At 35.5% G+C, this 24,760-nt stretch overlaps 1 protein-coding gene across 7 annotated transcripts in view; it reads left to right on the top strand.

Moving 5' to 3' along the window:
* REPS1 (RALBP1 associated Eps domain containing 1) overlaps positions 1 to 24,760 on the top strand; it is a 72,358-nt gene that overhangs the window by 24,185 nt on the left and 23,413 nt on the right. For 6 of the 7 annotated variants that reach the window (XM_060283588.2, XM_030853340.3, XM_030853339.3 and 3 more), the window contains exons 2-9: positions 6,790 to 6,913; positions 8,541 to 8,737; positions 8,870 to 9,023; positions 9,579 to 9,703; positions 10,208 to 10,370; positions 10,649 to 10,712; positions 11,858 to 12,012; positions 23,224 to 23,345. In XM_060283588.2, coding sequence (XP_060139571.1) covers positions 6,790 to 6,913; positions 8,541 to 8,737; positions 8,870 to 9,023; positions 9,579 to 9,703; positions 10,208 to 10,370; positions 10,649 to 10,712; positions 11,858 to 12,012; positions 23,224 to 23,345 — 1,104 coding nt within the window. The remainder of the gene's footprint in view (positions 1 to 6,789; positions 6,914 to 8,540; positions 8,738 to 8,869; positions 9,024 to 9,578; positions 9,704 to 10,207; positions 10,371 to 10,648; positions 10,713 to 11,857; positions 12,013 to 23,223; positions 23,346 to 24,760) is intronic. The other variant, XM_060283587.2, reaches the window with a different exon arrangement.

Here is a 24,760-nt window from a genome sequence, read left to right as displayed (position 1 = left end):
GGGGGTTCCAGTATGACTAAGTCATGGTCTCTGCCCACAAGGAGTTTAATGGAGGGAGGAGGTGTCAGGAGTGTGCAGTGTGGTTAACCTAATTACACAGGTAACTCAAGTAACTCAAATGGTAGAAGCTGGAGTACTAGTACAAAGAAAGAAAAAGTCATCTGCATATGGATAGCAGATGTTACAGGAAGGCGGAGCCTGTTATGATGGTTTGTGAAGAAAGGGTATAATTTTAATAGGCAGACATAGGTTACAGAGTGATCTGGTGAGAGAGAAAAGCAAAAATATGGAGATAGGTGAGCCCAGTCTCTAGATTGACCGAAGTAAGACTAGAAAAGCAGTTTGGGACAATTTTACAGAGTCTTGAGTGCTAGACTTATGAGTTTGTTCTTTAAATATAATATACATTATTCAGAGCTATACTTTAGGTTTGTTAATCTGGTAGTCTGTATAGGAGTAGAAGGAGACTGCAGCAAAGTTGATTCAAAAATATTTCATTCATTCATGTATCCAACCAACAAATGTATATAGGTACTGTAAATCAGGAGTTGTTTTAAGTGGTGGGAATATAAGAGATCTTCTCTGTTCCTTGGAAGCTCATTCTTTTGGGAGATGTTGACAATAAATAACAGTAGGGTACTCAGAGGAAGGATTGCACTTTGAGCTGAGGTCTGAATGACCGAGGAAGTAGCCAAGCAAAGATCTGAGGGGCAAACTGCGGATACGGCAAGTGCAAAGTCCTTGAAGTGGGAGCAGTCTTGACTTATTGAAGGAAAGGAGGAAGAGGTGTTTTAGAGTTCTTGTATTAGTTATACTGTGGGTGTGTATAAGGACTGGACCTGACACTCCAGGGAAGGATGAAATAATGCATTTTCTTTTAATTAATTTCCCTTGGTTATTCTTCAGTTGTCTCAGTACTTTGAGTCACTTGCTAGATAACAAGATCTTATATAAAGCCATTGTATAATGATTCATTAATGACCTGAATTAATGACCTGAGAATAATTTGGGGGGGCTTCCAGAGTCTCAGCTGAAACACTCTAGGACCATTATATAAGTAGGATAGGTTAATATATAATAATACCTGTATATATGGTTATCTTTCATGAAACTTGGTCTCACTTTTTTCTACCCTGCTTGCTAGAGGACCTGAAGGAACATTATTGTAGTTTTTGCCATTTATTTTATGCCATTTTTCTAGTAACTATAGAATACTCTCTGAGACAGAATATGTAGATATGTGATCTAGGTGTTTTAGTTGATCTGCATATTTAAAAAAATTATCTGGATCCACATTAGCATTTAAAAATGAGAACAATATCATAGAATATTCCAGATTTCCAGCTTTACAAAAATCTGAAGATGGCATCATTTGACAGATGTTCTTCTATAGCAGCAGTTAGCTAGAGCTGAATAGCAGCTGCTCTTATCACACCTGCTCACCTTACCTCACTACATCCCCCATCTGGCCAGTTTCACTGATTTATGGTATACTTGCTTGCGCCTGTAGACATTGTGTTTTCAGTGGCTGCTCTCGAGCAGGGAGTATGTAGCATTGACATCAAAGCAAGAGGTCCTTCTATCACTACCATATAGAGAGTGTGCTCTATAATAGCATTTCTCAGAGTTTGATCTGCAGAGCCCTGGTCTGATATTTTCATAATAATACTAATATGTTATTCCTCCCTGCTCCCCCGCTTTTTTTTTTTTAATCCTGTGTTGACCTTTGCATTGGTAATGCAAAAGAAGTGGTGGGTAAAACTGACTCCTTAGCACAAATCAATGCAGTGTCACCAAACTGTAATAGTATTGTATTCTTTACTGCCATACAAGAAAGAAACCAATTTCACTGAAGAATGTTCTATGTAGGAAAAAAAACCCTGATTTTATTAAATCTTCACCCTTGAGCATATATTTTTTTCGTATTTTGTGTGATGCAGTGGGAAGTATGCATAAAGCACATTTGCTGCATACTGAAGAATGATGGTTGTCTTGAGGAAAAGTACTTATTTTATTGTTTGAGTTGTGAGCTGTACTGACTTTTTTTTTTATGGAGCACCATTTTTCTTGAAGGAACAGCTTACTTGGGTATTGGGCAAAGATTTTCTTGAAAATGAAGCAAGTATGACTGTCACTTAAGGGAAAACAACTAATGCTATTTGTTACTAATGATATAAAATTTGAGCTTTCTGGCAAAAATCAGGATTTTGGAAAACTTAGCTGCAACCATGTGTTTGACTGCTTCCCAGTATTTAATGACTTTTCTGATGAGACCAGTGGTGATATTAACAAATGTAATTTTAAAAAATATTTTGTAAATAAAATGTGTCAACATTTGGAAGATCTGCATGACTATGAACCAGTAGTTTACATATGACCAAAGCAGGTTGCAGTGCACCAGATACACCAATGGATTTTTAATGTAAGAGTATGCAAAAGAGTTTATTAATATGGCTTTGGATTCTATATTGCAGCTAACCTTTAAGCAACTAGCACTTGTAGAGTTTTGGTATGGTATCAAAAAATGATAACAGATTTATCTGAAAAGGCTATTTAAATTGCCCTCTGTTGGGACTTCCCTGGTGGCACAGTGGTTGAGAGTCTGCCTGCCGATGCAGGGGACACAGGTTCGTGCCCCAGTCCGGGAGGATCCCACATGCCGCGGAGTGGCTAGGCCCGTGAGCCATGGCTACTGAACCTGCGTGTCCAGAGCCTGTGCTCCACTCCACAACGGGAGAGGCCACAACAGTGAGAGGCCCGTGTACCGCAAAAAAAAAAAAAAAAAAAAATCCACCTGCCAACGCAGGGGACACGGGTTCAGTCCCTGGTCCAGGAAGATTCCACATGCCGTGGAGCAACTAAGGCTGTGTGCCACAACTACTGCCTGAGCACCTAGAGCCCATGCGCCACAACGAGAAGCCACCGCCACAAGAAGCCCGCACAGCGCAACAAAGAGTAACCTGTTGCCACAACTAGAGAAAGCCTGCACATGGCAACGAAGACCCAAGGCAGCCAAAAATAAATAAATAAATAAATAAAAATAAAAAAAACTGTCCTTTGTCTTCCAACACATACCTGTGTGAAGTGAGTGTCTTTAAACAAAGCAACATATTGCAGTGAATCAAATACAGAAGCAGATATTAATCTTCTCATAAGCTGGACATTAAGGAAATTTGTATATATATAAAACAATGTACTCTCAATTTTTTATTTTGGAAAAAAGTTATTTTCGTAAAATTTTATGTTACGTGTGATAGGATTATTCTTGTGTTTAAACGAATTCATAGGTGCATTTTTTTAATATCCCAATTTAAATTCTAATATGGTAAATATCAATAAATACAAGCCACAAAAACAAACGCTTTGAGGGAGTCCTCTTTAATTTTTTTAAGCATGTATAAGTAGGGATCCTGATACCAAAAAGTTTGAATATCACTACTCTGGGCTCTTAAACAGCATTGATTCCCAAAGTGTGTTATACAGAGCATCTGATCTGTGGACCACTAGTTCTAAAGCATTTTAATAGATACTAAACCAAATAGAGGTTTGTTTCTAGGCTGTAGGATTTTTTAGTGCCTCTTATGAACTAAAAATGCATTGTGAAGTCGCCAAGGGGGCTATAATATATGTTTATTCAACTACAGAGCATTTACCTTGACTGGTGTTCTTTGGAATACATTTTGGAACTACTGCCCCATAAACATGCCATGTTGAGAGTTCTGTTTAGCTATGCCTTGGAGGCACCTGGGAAGAGAGGCCTCGGACTCAGACTAATCTGGCTTTGAACCCTGACTGCCACCTACTAACCTCAGTTTCCTTTCCTATGAACTGGGGATAATGGTAGCCAACATTAGAGGAGTGTTCTGAGCGTTAAGTGGGACAAGAAGTAAACAGTCTTCCTAATAATAGGTATTCAGTGTAATTGTTCCCTGTTTTCCTCTAATTTCTCTAGTAAACCTGAGTCTCCATTACAAGTTATTCCCATGTCGGTAAAGCTGATGAGTCACAGAGAGGTGTGGGGACAAGTCTAACAAGTTAATGAAACAATAAAAGTTAGACTGACTTGGGAGCCAGCGTTGTGCATGTAGGTAGACCAAACTGCCTGGGCTTTTAAGCCAGCAAAAACAGTCGGCTTGTCCATTGACCCAGTCCAACTTAAATTAAAGAATGTTTATAAAAATGAAAGCAATGGAGTCACCTTCTCAATTTTAACTTGATAGTGACTATAAAGGGAGGATCTTACTTTCTATTATATTTTATTAAACATTCATAAAATTTCATTTTGGAGAGAATTTTGACAGTATTCTCAGTGATGATGTATTGATTCTTAGTATTATGTATAGTTTCAATATATTCCTCATTCCACTTTTTTGCATTTTTCTACTTTATAATTCAGCTCGTAGATTCAAGCTGAAATTCTCAAATAACTTCCATATACCTTTCTTGTTGTTAGAATTCCCTGTACCTCATGTTCTGAGCATAGGATTAAAGAACCTTCCTAGTGCATTTAAACTACTCTTTCATTGTCACTTTGTACTAGGCACTCAACTTTTAGGACTTGCTGAGGGTACTTGCTCTGAGGCAGCTGACATTATTCTAGGAAGAGGACAGTGGACAGCCTGTCTTGGTAGAAGATTAAAAGCATGACTTTGAATTATAGCTCTGCCCTTTTTTGAGCCCTCTGGCCTTAATTACTTGGCCAGTCTGATTCTCTTTCTTCTCCTGTAAAATGATAAAAATAGCAATTCTACTCCATTATTTTTAGGATTAGATGGGAACACCTTGAGTATTTAGCACTGTGCTTAGCATTGTGTGCACTCAGTAAATGTTAGCCCTTTCCCCAACATGTCCATATTTTGTGTATCAGAAGTAAAAAATGATGCTTGTGTACATTTTGCTCATTGGAGACCTCTTCGAGTTATTATTAAAGAACTATTTATTCTTGTTTTCTACAGTATTAAAAGGTTGATTCCTTTTCTAAGCCATGGCGTACAAGGTATAAAGGCAATGACTAGAAAGACTGCTGATAGAGCAAAAATGCTACCTTGGCAAAAAGGAAAAAGTCACAAATCATTAAGAACAGAACAAAACAAAAACTCTTAATAGTGTTATTCCATTAGGTGAAAAAAAAAAAACACCACTTTTTCTTAAGCACCCCGAATACATAAGTTATCTTCCAGCAGTTGTATAATTTTATGCTTTACATTTAGATCTGTGATCCATTTTGAGTTAATTTTTGTAAAGGGACTAGGTGTACTTTTTTGGGCATTCATTCTGCTTTGTGTTCTCTTAGCTTACTGGATCAGTGGTTCAGTTTCTGGCATTAATTTGGGGGAAACTTTTAGTTATTATTGTTTCAAGTAAATCTTCTTTTTATTCTCCTTCTTGTCTTCTTATTACATGTATGTCATACCTTTTGTAGTTGTCCCACAGTTTTCAAATATTCTGTTCTGTTTTTTCCTCTTTTAGTTTTAGAGGTCTTACTGAGATCCTCAAGCTCGAAGATTATTTCCTCAGCCATGTCCAGTCTACTAAGCCCATCAAAGGCATTCTTTGTTTTATAGTGTTTTAGATATCTAGCTTTTTTGGGGAGGAGGGGGGGTTTCTTAGGATTTCCATTTCTTTGCTTATATTGCCTATTCTGTTCTTGTATGGTGTCTACTTTATCCATTAGAGCCCTTCACATATTAATCATAGTTCTAAATTCCTGGCCTGATAATTCCAACATCACTGCCCCTTAGTGGCAGAACAGCAACTTCCTCCTGTGCTGATTATTCATAGCAAAAATGACTGTATTTTTTCCTTGTGCAAGTAAACAAATGGTTATTGTTATTGTGATATGTTGCTGAACCAGTGACAGTTGCTTTTTTGCAATTCTAGTAAATACTTCTGATTTAGTACCACAGCGTCTCAGGTACCTTAATCTTCCTTTGAGTGTTTTGGGAAAAAGAAAATAGACAAAATATGTTCCCTTTGTACAAGAAGTTGAATTTTTTGAGAAGCTGAGACAAGGATACTTAGTGCTTGTTTTAAGATTACTTTATGATGTCTGTATAGTAGATGTTACTCCAGCTTTGGGAATTATAATTTAATCTTGTAATTCAAAATTCTCTTTTCTAGTCTGAAACTTGTAGTAGCCAGTCGAGAAATACTTGTTGAGTGACTAGAATGATCCTTGAAAGCCTTCATGCTTTAAAAAAAAAAAAAAAAAAGCAAACAAACAAAAATTGTTGTTTTAAAGAAAAGTAGTATAACCACATTAAATATAATCTGGAAAATAAGAGGGGAAAAAAACCATACTGTTAATCTCACCTCACAAATTTGTTGGTAGAATTTTTATATATCTGTTTGTTTTAAAAGTTCTGTTTATGTAGTTAAAATTTTGCCTCCTGCCTTTTCCCACTTAGTATGTCATTTTATGACTTACTTTAAATGGCTGCTTAATAATCTGTTAGTTGCAGAAACTTTTGGCCCTATTGTATGCACAGTGTTTATGAAGAAGAGTAGATGGTACATTTGTTTCTAAAAGATGTGATTCTTAATAAAATGTAGTTACTTATCACATGAATTTTAATACGTAGGAGAGTGATAACCCTCTTATTGTAAGGTCAGTGCCTTTTTATTTTCAAACATTTAAACCTGAAACTTGAGGAAGTTGGTTGTCAGTTGAGAGTAATATACCATATGTCAGCTATGTATTTTGGAGAAGTGATAAACAGAAGTTAGATAGCTGCTTATGTGGAGAATTATTGTCATAATTCTTAATGTTAACATTGTGTTCTTTTATAGATTATGGAGCTTTGTGGTGCAACTAGACTTGGTTATTTTGGAAGAAGTCAGTTCTATATTGCTTTGAAACTTGTAGCTGTTGCCCAGTCTGGCTTCCCTTTAAGAGTGGAAAGTATAAATACAGGTAAATACAGAATATATTAGTAACTGAAATGAAAATGAACTTCTAATCACAAATGAAGTAAAGTCAGAACTGTTGAGTCTTTCTGATGTTTCAGTGGTATTTGTGACGTTGAGTTAGTGTCATGTCTTTTACTACCATGCTCTTTTCATTTGTTAATATTAGAAAAATATGTCTGTCTTAACTCTGTTATGGCATATATGTACTTCATACATATTTGATGGTAATATAAAAACTGTTAAAATGGTGATTTTTAAAAATTAATTTACTAAAAATTGCTTAGAATTTAGATGAATAATTTTATCAAGGTAAATGATGAATTATAGCGCCCATCTTCATATATGCTTTCCTTATATTCTTTTCTACTAACTAAGTATAAAACAACATTATACTTTGTGTTTTCCTGTTTAGAAAAGCCATGAAAGCTCCATTTGAAATTAGAAAGTATTAGTTAACCAAAATTTTGATTGAAAGACACAGTATTAAAAATATTGGCAGACTAAAACCCAAATACAAGCATCTAACCACCTTACAAATGTCACCTAGGATAATTTGTTTTTCTGTTATTTGGAGGCTCATTGATGCCGAAGTAGATGGAAATTCTATAAAGGTAGGCACTTAAATGCAGAGTTCTTTGGTTTTCATAGGAAAGGCAGGCAAGAGAAAACTTGAGGTTTTCTCTGATGTTAGAATTTTTATAACATAGTTTTCAGTACCAGCTCAGTTTATTAGTCATCCAGAGGTTTTCATTGTGGAGCTCTGGTTTGCCACATATCATTGTTCTGGAGTTGAGAGTTTACATTCTTTGCAGGTAATTTTGAATTCCTTTATATAAATGCTGAATAAACAATGTTTTCCCTTCTTAATGTGGAGATTCTAAAGAGAAATTCTGGTAATCATGGTGGAGGGAAGTACACTTTCCTCTAAAAATGGTTTTGGTGCTGTATTGTTCTAGTCTAAAAGTGTGCAGAGAAATTCTCAGTCTTTTATCCTCTTTTCTACTTAAAATTGAATGTAGAATATTTGCCTGTAGGAGTGTCATAAGCTAGACTGAAGTGGGTGGGTATAACTGACACCTTGTTCTGTGTCCTTGGTAGGTGAACAGTAAGTTGTTTTCAGGAATTTCTGCAATGAAAATGTCTAGATTAATCTAGTCTCAAACTTAGTGACATATTCTTATTTCGCTTAGAGCTCTAACATTTTCCTTTAGGGAACCAGTGTGAGTAGAAACAGCCTAGGCTTCGGGGTCCGATTCACCTGGGTGGAAATCCTAACTGTCAATGACCTTGGTATCTTGGAGTCTCAGTTTCTTTCTCTGTAAAATGGGGTTGATAATGGTTATGAGACGAGATAGATATAAAGTACAAGCATAGGGCCAGACATGCAATGAACATTTAATACAGCTTAACTCCTTAAGGACAGTTTGGTGTTACTTCTTTCTAGGTTAGAGTTTCCCTAAACAATCTAAGAGAGATGATCTGAATTTTGTAGAGGTAAACATTTTGTGCCTGTTGTTTCTGTATCCGTTTTTGCAAAAATTCTTTCTAATGTCAAATTCATCTCTTATTTTAGTTTTTCGTGTGTATACCTTTTTTTATTTTGAAGTAATACTTATTTTTGTGGTTAACAGTAAAGGACCTTCCTCTGCCAAGATTTGTTGCTTCAAAGAATGAACAGGAATCTCGTCATGCAGCCTCATATTCTTCAGATTCTGAAAATCAAGGGTCTTATTCTGGTGTAATTCCCCCACCACCGGGCAGGGGGCAAGTGAAAAAGGGATCCACAAGCCATGATACTGGCCAGCCTCGTACATCTGCAGATCAGCAGGTAAGCACGTGCATGTAAATGCTATCAGTTGATGTCCTGTGCTAATGCTTACACTGAAACATTTATTGAGTGCCTTGGTAATGAAAATGTTACCTTAAAATTTAAATTTTAAAGTAATGATGTTCTTTCTAGGAACCTGTATCCCCAGTAGTTTCGCCACAGCAGTCTCCACCAACTTCTCCACACACATGGAGGAAGCACAGCCGCCATCCCAGTGGAGGAAACAGTGAGAGGCCTCTTGCAGGACCTGGGCCATTTTGGTCTCCCTTTGGTGAAGCACAATCAGGTATTTAGAAATTTTTTTAAAGTAACATTTATTAAGGGTTGTAAATTGAAGAAAACTTGATAATGTTCCTTTAAGAGTTGCCTCCAAGTCAATTTTTAATTATATGTTAAGTGCCTTAAAAAGCAAAAGCCAGCTGTGAAAGTTTCTAAGTAGATATATCACTTTGAAGAGTGGTAATTGCATTTATTTATATCTATGATGCTTAGACAAAAGTTTACTGGGATCAGATTCTCTGAAGGGTAAAATGAATAAATAAATATTCCTAGGGATATATTCCTAAGTATAGATTATATTAGTGAAGGGAAGTACACTTTGTTGTAAAAATGATTCTGCTGCTATATTGCTTATTACAGCAATAAATTGGTTATACCAAATGAGGTATAATTTTAAATTGACAGAAAAGATTCCATTTTGGAAATTGTTAACATTTCTTCAAAGTTAGCATTTAAAAGAAAACTTTTATGTGTGTGTGGTGATTTGTTATCATTAAAAACCTTGTAACTTTATTTTTTTCCTCCAAAAATGAGTCAGCATGTTTACCCATTCTGCTTTTAGGTTCTTCTGCTGGTGATGCAGTATGGTCAGGGCATTCTCCACCTCCACCTCAAGAAAATTGGGTCAGTTTTGCAGATACTCCACCAACCAGTACTCTTTTAACCATGCATCCTGCTTCTGTCCAGGTGTGACATTTTATTGGTATTGCATTTTTATTTGCTTCATTCAGAGTATTGCTGCAGTCATTGTTTTCATATTTTGCTGTTGCAAATTTTATAAATGCAAGTTCACTCTTTTACAAAAAAACCAGAACTCTGTGCGTTTTCTTCAAGTCTGTTTTCATTGGAATGTTTCACTGAAAGTTTTGGCTGATTTTCTTGCTAATTCCATAGTGAAGCTTTGAAAGGTTTCTGCATCTAGGAATATATTTGCTTGGCTTTCTTGGCACATTTCACATAACTTTCTGTTGCTTACATATTGCTGTCGTTCTACACATTTATATAATCATTGTGCAAAAACGTTTAATAACCTATATAACAAATATGTGGTTTGCTGATGAGTTTGTGAAGACTTCTTATTTTTTAAACATCCACAAAAAGTTTTACTTTCAAAGATAAGTAACCTAGCGATCTTGGTCCATGTAATCATATAGATAGATGCTGTACTGAGGAAAAAATGTTTCATTACAGGACCAGACAACAGTACGAACTGTAGCATCAGCTACAACTGCCAATGAAATTCGTAGGCAATCCAGTAGTTATGACGATCCCTGGAAAATAACAGATGAACAAAGACAGTATTATGTAAATCAATTTAAAACCATTCAGCCTGATCTAAACGGATTTATTCCAGGTGAGTTGTTAAAAACAGAAGTTCTTCTAGATGGGATAGGACAATCTCAATTTCATAATCTCAAAAACATGGTTTTATTGGTCAGAGATTATAAAGGATAAATTAATTCTCAAATTGCCTAAAAACTTTATAATCGCTGGAAACCAAAAACATGGCATGTACACATGTTACGGTTACCTTTTTCTCAGTGACAAAAGTCTTAAGACTCTTACCTCACATTTTATTCTTGGAGCTGTAAGTTCAGAATAACATTAAACAACACTGTTTTAATATTTCAGGATCTGCAGCTAAAGAGTTTTTTACAAAATCAAAACTTCCTATTCTTGAACTTTCTCATATTTGGTAAGTGTGGTATATCATTAGTTGGGTAATGTGGGTTGTTTCAGAGGAGTTTATAGCAGGTAGATTTTTGAACTTTAAAAAATAAACTATTAGAGTAACCTTTTCAAGAGTATTCTCAAAGTACTCAGTATTGCCTTATAATAGCCAGCTTCTCTCTCACTCTTTAGAAGAGAAATAAGTGATAACACTGTAGTAGTTCTTTAAAATGGGTTATAAAATTCTTTAAGCTGTATCACCTGTTTCTTGTTGAAAGCATAATGTGTGGAATAAAAGCTAGTTTGCTCATACATGGTTATGTTTATCACATTTGTTTTTTAACAAGTTTAGTAAGTCCTATACCAAGGCGTGATCTTAAGGACATGCTTAGCTGCCATTTAAATATAGACTGAGACTCAGGATAGCTGCTGTGTAGTTGAAATTAGCCATTAAAACACAAATTACAATCACAAATTATTTTTTAAAAACAATTATTGGATAAACAAATGTTATTTCTACTGTATATCAGTGTATTTCTTTACATTCTAAATTATTTTGTTATTAAGGTTTTTAGAAGCATAGGATGCTATGGTAGGAAGTAGGTAGATAATGCCTAAAACCGAAAAATCAAGAACTAGCAATATATGCATGCTATTTATGTAGTTTAAGGTAATGAATGAAAAATGGTTGCATCTGCAACCAGAAAATCGACATCAGGGTGGGGCTGCTCTTTCTTTGTATCAAGCCTTGTAATTCTGTTGGATGCCTTAAAGTGCATACATGTAGAAATTTGATAACAGTAAAAACAGTTTTTAAAAATTTCAGTGACTTACTAACTAAGCCTAGCTTTAACTAAATCCTGTTACTAAAAATGCATATGGGGTAAAGGTCAGTTTTTGGTGACTTTATTTGTTGGGACTGTTTCTTCAGCATTTTATTATGAGAATTTAAGACATACAGAAAAGTTTAAAGAATTGTTCCTTGAACACCCATATGCCCGCTACCTACAGTTAACAGTTTGCTATATTTGTTTTATTACATATCTGTCCATCTATGGAATTTTAAAAATTATAGATTGCAATTTTCTGGGAAAGGATTTCTCTCCTTTTTGAGACCTAAAGGGAGTCAAAGCAGAATATGATTATATTAATAAGAAGTTTTTCTTCTAGGGAACTCTCAGACTTTGATAAAGATGGAGCCTTGACACTGGATGAGTTTTGTGCTGCTTTTCATCTGGTAGTTGCTAGGAAGAATGGCTACGACTTACCGGAAAAACTCCCTGAAAGCTTAATGCCCAAACTGATTGATTTGGAAGATTCAGCAGGTAAGACCGGGAGCTGAAGAGACCTGACTGCATGCCTTAATAAACATAACACTTGATTCTTAAAGCAAAATAAAGATAGACGTTAAAACTTAGTTTAAGAGCATAAACATTTCATCAGAAGCACGTAGATTTGCCATCAGAATAGGATGTACAGGCTGAACCTGGATTAATGGCTTGGCTTATTTAGTAAACTTTAAATAAAGAGATAAAGAATACATGCCACTATTTCACCTTACACTAGTGACTTGCAGAGATCTGAAGAGCATTTCATAGTATCTTGTTACTTTGCTGCCTTTAATTGCATTATAAATTGTCTGAAGTGGGTAAAGTAGCCTGTCTTCATTATCAACATTTTTCCATTTAATGCATCTTAATTTGTTGAAGGGAATGCCTGGTTTATCCTTAGACCTCTACAGTCGCAAGCATTTTCCTTTAAAAAGCCCACTTCTTTTCTTCAGACTCTAAAGAAATCTGGGAAATTTGTATTTGATTGTAGATAGTGCTTTTTTTAAAATGTTTACAAGAATGCTTTTATAAGTGCTCATACTTACTGGTAGCTTTCTTTAAAAGGAAATAAGACTACAAGGGGTAAAAAATGAGTACTTTTTCCTTACATTCTGAATGAATAAGAGGAAATTAATGCTAAATTATTAATGTACCTAATTAAAACTAAATTATTGTTTACAATTTTTCTATCTAAATTCTCTTGTATTTTATGTTGGAAGGAATTTTATGCTTTTAAAAAGAGAAGATAGAGCGAAATTTGGCTCTTAAAAGGGCAACGTCTGTTTAACTCAGAAACGCAAGTCATCTGACTTCACTGTCTAAATTTTACGGAAAGAACCATATACATGTCATTACTGTCAGGAAGAGAACAGTCTCCTTGGAGTTAAGAATCTGAGTGTGCTTCTAGTTTTGCTACTTACTCTGTGACCTTCCTTGGGCAAGTTCTAACCATTTACTCTTATTTTTTCCTTCTGTTTCTCCACCTGAAATGCGGATTTGATGCCATTCATATTTTAAGACCTGAATTGTATCCTGACCTTTTATCAACCAATAGGTTGATTAAATAATTTACTGTTGATTTCAGTTTTTTAGAAACATTATCCTGTGAGAATCCTAGGATTTGCCTAATCATTTCAGGTAGTTATTTGGCGTCAGTTACCCTCTAACTTGAGCTGAAAGCGAAGCGTTTTTGTCAGATAATTTTGCTTCAGAGTTCTTTGGTTTACCTAACTAGGAAATAAACAAAAATCACTTCTTTATTTAGCTTTTTGCTAGTAGCCAAAAGGGAAGCAATTTTGATAGCTGCAGACTTGCTGCATCATTGATTTATAAATTGGGCTCGTATGTAGAGTTTTTTTATGACTTTAATTTTTTAAAACCTGATAGCATACTAATACAAGAAATAAGTCAAGCTTATTCTGTTGTATGTCATTTTCTAGAGGTTTGTCTGATCTTGTTATCTATTGGATTCAGATAGGTGAATCTGACTTTTGCATGTAGTCAGTAGAGTCTTTGTTTTCTTTCTTTAATTTAAATAAAGTGTGATTCTTTGTCATGTTGATCTACTGACGGAATTTTAAGGCTGATGATGCAAGTTCTTTCCTGGGCATTTGTCTTTTTACACCTGTTAGATTTGTTTAGCAAAGAGACACTCTGGTTTTTTGCCTGCATGTCTCTATACACTATTCCTTTAACTATAATTTTAAAGGTGTCAAAGACTCAGTTTTTTCCAATTCTAACATAATATTATATGGTTTCCAGTCAAATTTATTGTGAACATTTTGACCACACAATATTAGATTAAAATCTGCTTTGCCTACTCATAAATGATGAATTTGGAGTTCTATTTTGAGGTGGGAAGAACCATTTAATCTTCTTTCTCCTACCTATCATAAGCCTGAGATTCATGACACAAAGTCCTTTGAATATAGAAATTGTCATGTGACCCTGTGATTCAATCAGTATCCTTAAAAACCATTTTTAAATAGCTGTGTTTTTAGATGTTCCCAGTTAAAGGAGGCACACCCAAACACTTTCTTTTGGCTGACCTGAGAACTTACCATAAATATTCCTTCTGTGGAGACTTTGTGCCTTACAGGCAAAGGTGGTTTCTATCTTCTCTGATCTTGCACAGCATATCCTATGTGCTGTTCATTATGGCACACATTATGCTGAATCCTGTTCTTTTTTTCCACTTTCTACCACTACACTCTGAGCGCCTTAAAAAAATAGGAGATGTATCGTATTCATTGTAGTATCCTCAGGACCTAGCACTTGCAGGCATGGACTAAGTAGCTTAGTAAATAATTATTGAGTAAATTATGCTAAATATGTGCCCTTTTTAAAGTAGGGTTTTTTCCTTAACATTTCTGTCTTTGGAAAAACAGTCATTTGTTTTAACTTGATGATGTTGGGACATATTAAAATATTAGCTCCACAAGTATTCTATATTTACAATTTAAGTAACTCTCACAGAAAAATAGATGATGAATAATGATGACTTGAGTTACAGTTGCTTGAAGTAACAAGCTAAGCTTTCTGTAGGCATGCAAACATAGGTGGGATATATATGTATTTTTTCCAAAGTCATTTGATTAGATTTATAGGATTAAATATACCAGATAAAACAGAACAACCAAGGACCAGAGGTAGAAGTACTTGTGTAGACCTGAATTAAAATATTTAACATTGAACATCACTGAATTTGACAGCTGGAGTAAATAACTTTCATTGTCTTATAAAAGAAAACATACAAGAGTTCATCTGTGGAAGCTTTCTGAAGCTGAATTCAAGAAAGAATGGTAATCTTCTAGGAATAGCTATCTTCTTTTTTTCTAAATTTTTAAAATTTTTATTGGAGTATAGTTGACTTACAATGTTGTGTTAGTTTCAGGTGTGCAGCAAAGTGAATCAGTTATATATAGACATATATCCACTCTTTTTTTAGATTCTTTTCCCATATAGGTCATTACAGAGTATTGAGTGGAGTTCCCTGTGCTATTCAGTAGGCACTTATTGGTTATCTATTTTATATATAGTAGTGTGTATATGTCAATCCCAATCTCCCAATTTATCCCTCTCCCCTCTTAGGAATGGTTATCTTCTATTAAAAAAAAAAAAAAGATTAAGGTGACCTGCTAGCCTACCACAATTGTATCTTAAAGAAAAAAAAAAACACGTTGAGCTATTATACATTTTAAACTCAATCTCCACCTCTTAAACTCAATTTCCAAAGAATCATCTTTGTAGCACAGTTTCAATTTTACATATATTTTTTTGCGATTATTTGGTCAGTCTCTCTTAAACTAGATTAGAGGTTCCTGGGCAGATAGTAACCAGATTGGTCTTGTTCATCATGTTTAAGCACCTAGCAGGGTGCAAACTGAGTGCACATAAGTAGGCGTTCGCATTTTTGAAATGACTAAGTTGGCTGAACCACTTGTTTAAAACTGTTTCTTGTCTTCACACCACACTGCTCACATGAGCACCTCAGTAGTATCTGCTTGAGATGCTCAGAGAGGTAAAGGAATTTGTTCACTATTCTGTGTCCTCCTCCATAATCGCTGCTTTGTACAGTAAGCTTGAGCATGTGTTTCATTGTTGTTGATATGGTGCATAGATAGCATAGGTCCCCAAGCTCCTAGTGGTACTTTTAACATGAATATTTTTAAAATCCAGACTTTTTATTTATGAGTCGTTTACCAAAAATACATACTTGAGACTAGCTTGATGTGCGTTAATCAATGTTAATAGTTTCTCTTGTGTTCACACAGAAAATTTTAACATATAAAAGCCTGTAAAAGTAACACATGCAGCTGTTTTTACACAAGTGCATTCACACTGTACATCCTTGATTTTTTTCTAATAATGTTGTACATCTCTGCACTTTGTTACATATAGAGCTGTCACATTCTTTATCATAATTTGTGAATGTTCCTTAATTCAACCAGTTTCTTATTGATGGAATTTTCGAGTAGTTTCCTGGCTTTACTTTTAAATTGGTGTTGCAAAAAAAAAGGTACATATATTTTTGTTTTGTACAGAGAACCTCGAATCTTTGTTTTGGAAAATTTACTCTCCAAGTGCCTTTAGTTGCAGAGGAAAATGAAAATAGGCACTAATATTCATCATTAACTTTACACCTAAGGAATTAATTCTCAAGGCCCCCACCCCATATATGTATACATTCTTAACACTCGTGTCATTTCTTTTCAGATAGTGGGGTATTTATTGGAGGTGATGAATCAGTACAATTGTAAATATTGGCAAAGGTGCACCATTTAGTGAAAGTGGACAAAATAACTAAACTCCTCAAATTCCTGGCAAAAACAAATTCCTGACAAACAAGACTAGCTAATACTTGAAGGAGAAAACCTCTGCAAGAATGCCACAATAGGGGCTTTAAAAGATTATGGTTTAAATATCAGTGGATTCAGTAAGAGTCCTTGGGTATATTTAATGATACCGTTAATTATTTTTTGCAGAAATGAGCTTTTTTCTTTATGATTGTGTTGTGAAAGTCAAAATGAAGTGAAGGATGTCTGTCTTGCTCTGTTAGGATGAGAACTCCATGGAAATAAATGGGAGCCTTGTCTTCTTGCTCAATACTGTATCTTTGTTTACTATATTTACTTATAGGCCCTCAGTAAATGTTCACTGATTGAATTCATGCTTTTATTAATTTTGCCACCAAATTTCGCCCAAAATCTTTAACATCTTTTATGGTTTGTTCTTTATACTCATTTTCTGTGTAAGTCTTGAAGAAAACGCCCAGTTTAGTTGTTTTTTCTCTTTATGAAATTTTAGTCCTTATTTTAAGTGGATTAACTTTAAATGGGCTTTTTCCATTTGTAGCTATACTTAGATAATGGAAACCTCCTGTATATCTGTGGGTAATATTCTTTGAAGTATAATAGCTGAGCCAAATGGTATTTGCTATAAAATGTTGATCAGTACTGCAAAAAAAGAAAAAAGGGCAACAGATGCAATTTAATTAGTATTTGGGATAAGTGTTTTATTGTTTTCAAACCTTGTTAGACATGTTTTTACATTCATTTTTTTAAAAATCTTTGGCTTTAATTCAAAACTAATAGACTTCTACCTAGTCCTTAAAATCTGCTTACTGAGTAAGTTTCCATTTTGTGGAATATTGGGGAGAAGTGGAATTAATTTTGGAAATAGAACTTAGTTTTTCGATCCATGTAATATCATTCAAGGCAAACGAAGCATATCTTAAATTAAGTTTTTAATTTCTTTCTGCATATGCATTGCTTATCCCTGTCTTTTAAGTGTGAATGAAAAAGGTGCTATTTATAGGGGGTTTTTTTAAACTTAAAATTTATCCACACCTGTTTTTTTTAAATTTTAAATGTTTTTTTCTTGTACAAATAATATTCACATCTCAAATAAATAAAAGATATAGTTACTTTTTGCTTAGATGAAGCTGATAAATGAAATTAAAACCTTGAACCTACATGATTGAAGAATTCTTCCTAGGTTTGTTTTGCTACTTGAAAAGAAAATAAGTTTTAAACCATAAGACTTCAGGGAGTATATATATTTCTATTAGATTGATAATAGCTGGCAGTCATTTTGAAGCAGTTTTTTTAGTGTATTGAGTATAATACTAGGAAAATGAGAGAAATTTGGGGTGGGTAGATTATAAACCTAGAATGAAACTGAAACAGGTTCTTTCTCTTTAAGAAAGAGGTTGTTCAGCAGGTACACTGAACTGAACTGAATCTGGGAACCTTTTAGGGTCTGTGGAGCCTAGAAGGATGAAAACTACTGACAGTGTTTTTATTTTCTAGTGCGATCCTGAAAATAAGGTTTGCACTTTTCGTATTATCATTACTAACTTTTTTTTTTTTTTTGCGGTATGCGGGCCTCTCACTGTTGTGGCTTCTCCCGTTGCGGAGCACAGGCTCCGGACGCACAGGCTCAGCGGCCATGGCTCACGGGACCAGCCGCTTCGCGGCATGTGGGATCTTCCCAGACCGGGGCACGAACCCGCGTCCCCTGCATTGGCAGGCGGACTCTCAACCACTGCGCCACCAGGGAAGCCCTATCATTACTAACTTTTAAATGTAGATTGACAGTACATCAGTATGATCACCCTGGGTTGTGCCTTCCAGGCACATTTCTATACATGCAAATACTTTTTGCATAAAAGCCCTTTTGGGGTTGATTTTAACAAATAATTTAGGCTCATGCTCTTCTTTTTCAGCCCTGATGCTCTGATGATGTCAGGGGCAGAGCAGAACCCTCAGGAGGGAGGCAGGGTTGACACAGTGTTCCAGCAGGAGGCTAGGTTGGAACACTGCATCAGGTAAGAGTAAAATTACACCCCTGCCTCCGTAAGGATACAGTCTTAAAGACTAACTTTTGTGGGCAGCTATGAAACTCTTTGTTGGAGTGTTTATAAGGAGCCAAGTTGAAGGAAGTGTAGTTTATTTACAAACCTAATGCCTCTTCCCAGGCTCATGACTGTTAGTTTCTAGAACATAGGTAATTTGCTCCTTTTCTCCTGCCATTTGTTGTACTATATATGAAGTTAGGAAAGAAGCAATGTGTAATTTTGCTAATTTATTCCAGAGATAATTTTTGAATTTTCTAGGACAGTGATTTTTTTTCAAACTTTCTCATCTTAGGGACCCCTTTACATTCTTAAATATTTTTGTGGACCCCCAAAAAGGCTTTCTTTTTGTAGATTACATCTGTCAATAGTAACCCTATTAGAAATTAAAACTGAAACATTTTTTTAAAATACTTACTGCTTTATTTTAAAATAACAAGAGTATACCCCTTATATATTAGCATAGGTATTTTTAGGAAAATAACCATATTCTCCAAAATAAAAAAATTGTGAAAAAGGTGGCATTGTTTTACACTTATGCTAATCTCTTTCATATTTGGTTTAATAGAAGACAGCTTAGAATCTCAACTAGCTGCATTCTGCATTCAATCTGATGAGTGTGTTACTTTGTTTGAGGTGTATCAGGTGTTGGCACACCAAGCCCTGAGGCCAGATCCAGTCTGCTGACTGTTTTTGTATAACCTGCAAGCAAAGAGTGGTTTTTGTTTTCAAAAAAGAATAATATTTATTACACATGAGAATATATGAAATTTGAATTTCAGCATCCATAAATAAAAATTTATTGGAACACGGCCAAGCCCATTCCTTTGTGAATTACCTATAGCTGCTTTTGACAGCAGCACAGTTGAGTGGTTGCAGCAGAGACCTTACAGCCTGCAAAGCCTAAAATATTTACTGGCTAGCCCTTTGCAGAAAAAGGATGCCAATCCTTAGTACCTGAAGAAAATTTGGCCTCACGTAGTAAAAGGGAGGACTGTTTTCAGATAATTTTGGATATTCTTTGCTATTGCACCAAAACTCAACAAATGGTAATTTCTTAAAGGTTAATTGCAGTGTAAAAGCTGAAACCATATTAATGAATTGTTTGTACTGTTACATAGATCTGTCTTGAACTTTGAATGAATCTTTTACCCATGCACGGCTTTGTAACATAATGCGCTGATTATTTGTAAAATATCGGTTCATTGAGTTGTACAGCTCTTTCAAACGTTGGGACATTTTATTATAAAATATCAAAAAGTGTGTTTGTTAATATCACAACCTATCTTATCAAGGAAGTACTGGGAAGCTCTTGAGCTTATAGACATGGATATACATTTTCCAAAATTCTAATCTTCACTTAAAAGCTCAAACTTTGTCATTAGTAACAAATACTGAAAATTGTTATTTTCCTTGAAGGGACAGGGTCACTTAATCCATTTTCAAGAAAATCCCTGCCTAATAGCCATGTCTGAATAATTACAGTTTATCACCTGTTCTTTCAAGAATAATAGTGGCCTGTTCAGTTGACATCTGAATCACACTGAGACAACCGTTGCACTTTAATATAGAGAAGTGCTTCATATTTGTTTCCCATTTTGCCACAGAATATTTTAAAAATGTGTTTCCGGGGTGAGATTTAATAAAATTAATAATTTTTACTGCTTAATTGTGAACATCCTTCAGTGAAATTGTCATGCATATTTATTGATTTATTTATTTTTACATATTTTAACTGGAATGCATGGTGGTAAAGAATACAATGACTGCTATATTGTAGCAGTAATCACTATATATTTAGGTGCCACTGCCTTGATTCTTGCTAATAAGCTAGCAGTTTTACCCACCATTGCTTTTGCACCGTCAGTGCATATGCCAACACAGAGAAAAAGCATTATTACTATTACAAAATAATTTTGATGTTTTAGACCCCCCTAGCAGTGTCATGGGGACTCCCAGGAGTCCACGGTTCACAGTTTAAGAACTGGTACTGTAGGAAAATAACTGTATCGGAATGACTATGAAGTATAATTATTTGGGTGAATAACACTTCAGTTCTTAGTTAGCCTCAAGGGGCTGGACCCACTGCAGCTTGGTACTAGTGAATCAAAGAGGTACCCAGAATCCATCCCAAACCTGAACTTCCCTGCAGTGGGGATGGTGTACATTCTGGCCCTAAATTTGTCAGTAGAAGACTAACAGGAGAACAGAGGTCCAGGCAAGTCAAATCAGGGCCCCAGTTTGCCTTAAGGTGACATTTGAAACTTAAATAATAATACAGTATGACTTTTAAATAGGTTCTTTCAAAAATTAATCATCCTATAGTTAATACTATTTTTATTCTATTTTTCCTTTCCTTAATATCTGCTTTGGGAGATCTTTTAAAGACGCTTCTTCATTCACCATCCTTCTGACAGAGTTTCACTTCCGGTAAACTATCAAATCTATAGCTATTATCCTTCTTTCTTTAATTCCCTTTCCTTTTGTTTTAATTTAATAAATTTATTTTATATTTATTTTTGGCTGCGTTGGGTCTTCGTTGTTGCACACAGACTTTTCTCTAGTTGTGGCGAGCAGGGGTTACTCTTTGTTGCGGTGCACGGGCTTCTCATTGCGGTGGCTTCTCTTGTTGCGGAGCACAGGCTCTAGGCGCGCGGGCTTCAGTAGTTGTGGCACGTGGGCTCAGTAGTTGTGGCTCGCGGGCTCTAGAGCGCAGGCTCAGTAGTTGTGGCGCACGGGCTTAGCTGCTCTGCAGCATGTGGGATCTTCCCAGACCAGGGCTTGAACCCATGTCTCCTGATCTCTGCCCAGTGACATATGTGATCTCCCTGCATCCCTCGTCCATCCTCTCCCACATTTGCCAAAGTAGGCTGTCATACTGCTCTGATGTAGAGCTCACTAGAAGCATCTTGCTGGTGAGGTCCAGCTCCAGTTTGCCGTCGAGCGCCTTGCCGTCCTTGCTACAGTCCAAGTTGAAGCTGCTGGGGAGCCGGGCAGCAACCACCCCCGGAGAGCTGGGCTCGGGGGCGAACATAGAGGCCGAGACCGGCGAGTCCATCCGGGAGCGACTCTGCTCCGCCACCATCTTTAATAACTTAGGCTAATTCATCTCCCTGTGTTACCATAGGAAAAAAAGTCCATGATTTTTGTTCACACTGAAAACCACAAGCTATTTCCATGAGGAATTTGCTGCTACTATTTATTATAAATAATTTTTTCATTAGTTTTTCTCTAAGAGCATTGTGTTAAGAGGTCTTCATAGAACATTATATAAAGCGTTTCTGCCTCTTATTTGTTCTATATCACTTTGGCACTTTTACTGAGAAAGAGATAGAATTAAGAAAGAAATAGCAAGAATGCTTGATCTTAGAAAACAAAAATTTATCAAAATATGATGCTGGACTACAAATTAGAACTTGCAGTGTGATATGACTATAAAGAAATAATGTCAGGGTGAGTAAAAGGGAGGTATTTTGAGATAGTCATGTAACAGAATAGGTGAAGAAAAATTTTGAGACTTCTTCAGCGTATCAATAGTTAATTTTGGTTCTAGAAAAATAATGGTAATGGAGAATGAATTTAAATGAAGAACACACAAAAGTAACTCATTCAATAAATATTTGAATGCCTAATATGTGGTAGGTCCTGTGTTAGGCACTAAAATGTGAAGGATTTACTTATGAATAGATTGGAAGGTTAAAACCTATACATTGCTAAGTTGTTATATGGCTGTCTATATAGGAATCTGAAGTATAGTACTAACATTTAATGGCATATGTCTTTCTTTCTGATGGAGAAACTCAGGTGCTATTTATTTTATTCAACTTGCCCATGGTCAAACAATGAGATAGTGACAGATATTAGAGTCATATTTTTGATACAGGTTCTAAACAGATTAGGTACTCCCCATTAATTTGGCAATCAATGTGATTTTCAGACTGGGATTATATTCAAAGCCATGTAAAATTTGGGAAGATTGGAATGAGAATTTAGTTACCATTAAATTCCTTCTGTTTTTAAATTACAATTTGAGAGCTTGGAGAAGCCTTAACTAATTAAAAGTAGAACATGATGTCACATAATACTTTAAAAACCACTTTGAAATCCTGTCATGGATTTGTAGCTCTCTCAGTTAAGTCTGCAAATGCTAGTGAGCCTAACGATAAAAGTTTGTTTCGTGTGGGCTCATTGACTTTGCTTTTGCTCATGCCTGGGCTCTTTCTCTCCTTTTGCTGTCTGCCTTGAAAATATATGCTGCTTCTTGGTAACAAGGAAGACTTGTAGAGAAAATTCGAGAGAATTAGTGTAAATCAGCAGTTCCCAAAGTATATGCCAAGGGAATATTGAGGGATTTTTATCTGATAAAAAAAGGTTTATATTTGGGAAAAACTGATTTAAACATGACAAGTCTTTGATATACAAATGTGCGTGGGGACACTCCAACAGGGAATTTTAGTATTCCCAGATTTATTTGAATAGAAAACCTAATCTTTAAAAATATCTTACTGATTGATATTCCATGGAATATACTTTGGGAACTGGTACAAATCCATCCCTACTAGATTCAAAGTATGTGCCCTATTGCATTGCTATGTACAACACTCTTTTTCTACTTATTTCTAACTAGATTTTATTTTCATGGAAAACTCTGGTTTCGGGTAGACAGTAAGTTGCAGGAATAAGTATTGCCTGATTGTCTGATTGTTAAGATGTTTGTTTTGGGAACATGAGAAAAGGAAATTTAGATTATAAATTACTACTTGTGAAAACCTTCTGTTAGGTTTTTATGAGTAAATATTCCTAAACTAAAATATATTGTTTATAGAGAATTTCTCTTTTTTAAATTGCAGACGTTGGGGATCAGCCAGGTGAGGTAGGTTATTCAGGCTCTCCTGCAGAAGCACCTCCAAGCAAGTCTCCATCTATGCCGTCACTAAACCAGACTTGGCCTGAGCTGAATCAGAGCAGTGAGGTTAGCAAAGCTTCCCTTTTCTCTCACTAACATTCACTTTTTTAAGGTAAGAAGTTCCGAGCAGGGTAATTTCAGCATATAGCTCTTTCAGCATGCATGCATAGTTGAGGGACCATATCAAATGTGACTGTGATAGATATTTGTAATTATATGACTCTGAGGTTTTCAAAGTACTTTTTCATATGTATATACTATCATTTAGTTTCCACCATTCATTCCTACTAAATCTCTGTGGGTTAGATGGGGCAGATGCATGAACTTAACAGTCGAAAGGGTAAACGTCTTGGACAAGATATCTTACAGCCAGTAAGCGACAAGGGCTGAGGTTTGAACACAGGTCCTTTGGACGTTCAGTCAGCTAGCATACCTGCTGTGTCACACTGCCTTCTCATTCCTGTAAGCAAGGCCTGGGATAATAGATTTGGAATCTTGGCTTTGGAAGTGATATGAGAAGCCACTAAACCAGCTTTCCACATGAAAGAAGTATTTTCTACATTCCAGGCTATTCATAGTAATTTATTTTATTTAATACAAAATGGAATGATTTAACCCTATTAAATGCAGTGGTTAAAGACCATGTTGTATAAGACCAAGCCCAGCGTGGAAAACAGAATTTGAGAACCACCCCCCATTACTTTGGAACTCCATTATACAAAACAATAAAAGTAGGGCCACTATGATTAGAATAAGGGAAGAGGACCTGAGGCCCTGCCTCCACAAAGCACCCTCTGAGGCCCCTCTGTTAAATCTTCATGCTCTGTAGAACTTCAATTGAAAACCACTGCTCAGCCTGTTAGAGCACTTTTCTTTGTGAACAAGTTATAGTTTTTTTCCTTACAGTCTTTTGTATCACTTTTAGATAGTGCTTGAAGCTTCTGTGCTTTCTATGTCTTTTAAAGCCAGAAAAATACTGGGTTTAAGAGACACTAGTTAATTTTGGACAACTGAAAAACAAGAGAAGTAACTGGCAGGTTTAAAGTACTTTGCTGCTGCTTTATGACATAATCACAGATACCTGCTTCTGAGACATTATAATATACATCCGTCATGCTGTCAGATATAAAACCATTTATATAAGTGTTTTTCTGGAGGGAAGATTTAAGCCTTGAAAGAATTTGCTAGTAGAGAGGCTTTATGGAGAATAGGCTCAGTGTTCTTGAAACCACTGTTTTTTGCTGCCTTTATTCATTTCTGTCATTTTTTTAAAAAAGCAGTATCAGATTAAAAGATTATTTTTACTGATATCTGTTCATAAATAAAAGCAACTCTTTCTAAAGCATGTCAGTTCAAAAGCCCATCTTCATTCCAAGTAAAAATCACATGTGATCATTAAAGACTAGCAATGGAAATCCCTTTCAAATCTGATTTAAGCAGTTGCATTTTCCCTTCTTAAATCTTCTTACCAAGTTTCATTT

This window comes from Globicephala melas, chromosome 14 (assembly GCF_963455315.2).
Source record: "Globicephala melas chromosome 14, mGloMel1.2, whole genome shotgun sequence".
In the NCBI taxonomy this organism is placed as follows: Eukaryota; Metazoa; Chordata; class Mammalia; order Artiodactyla; family Delphinidae; genus Globicephala; species Globicephala melas.
This window is presented reverse-complemented; position numbering and strand designations above follow the sequence as displayed.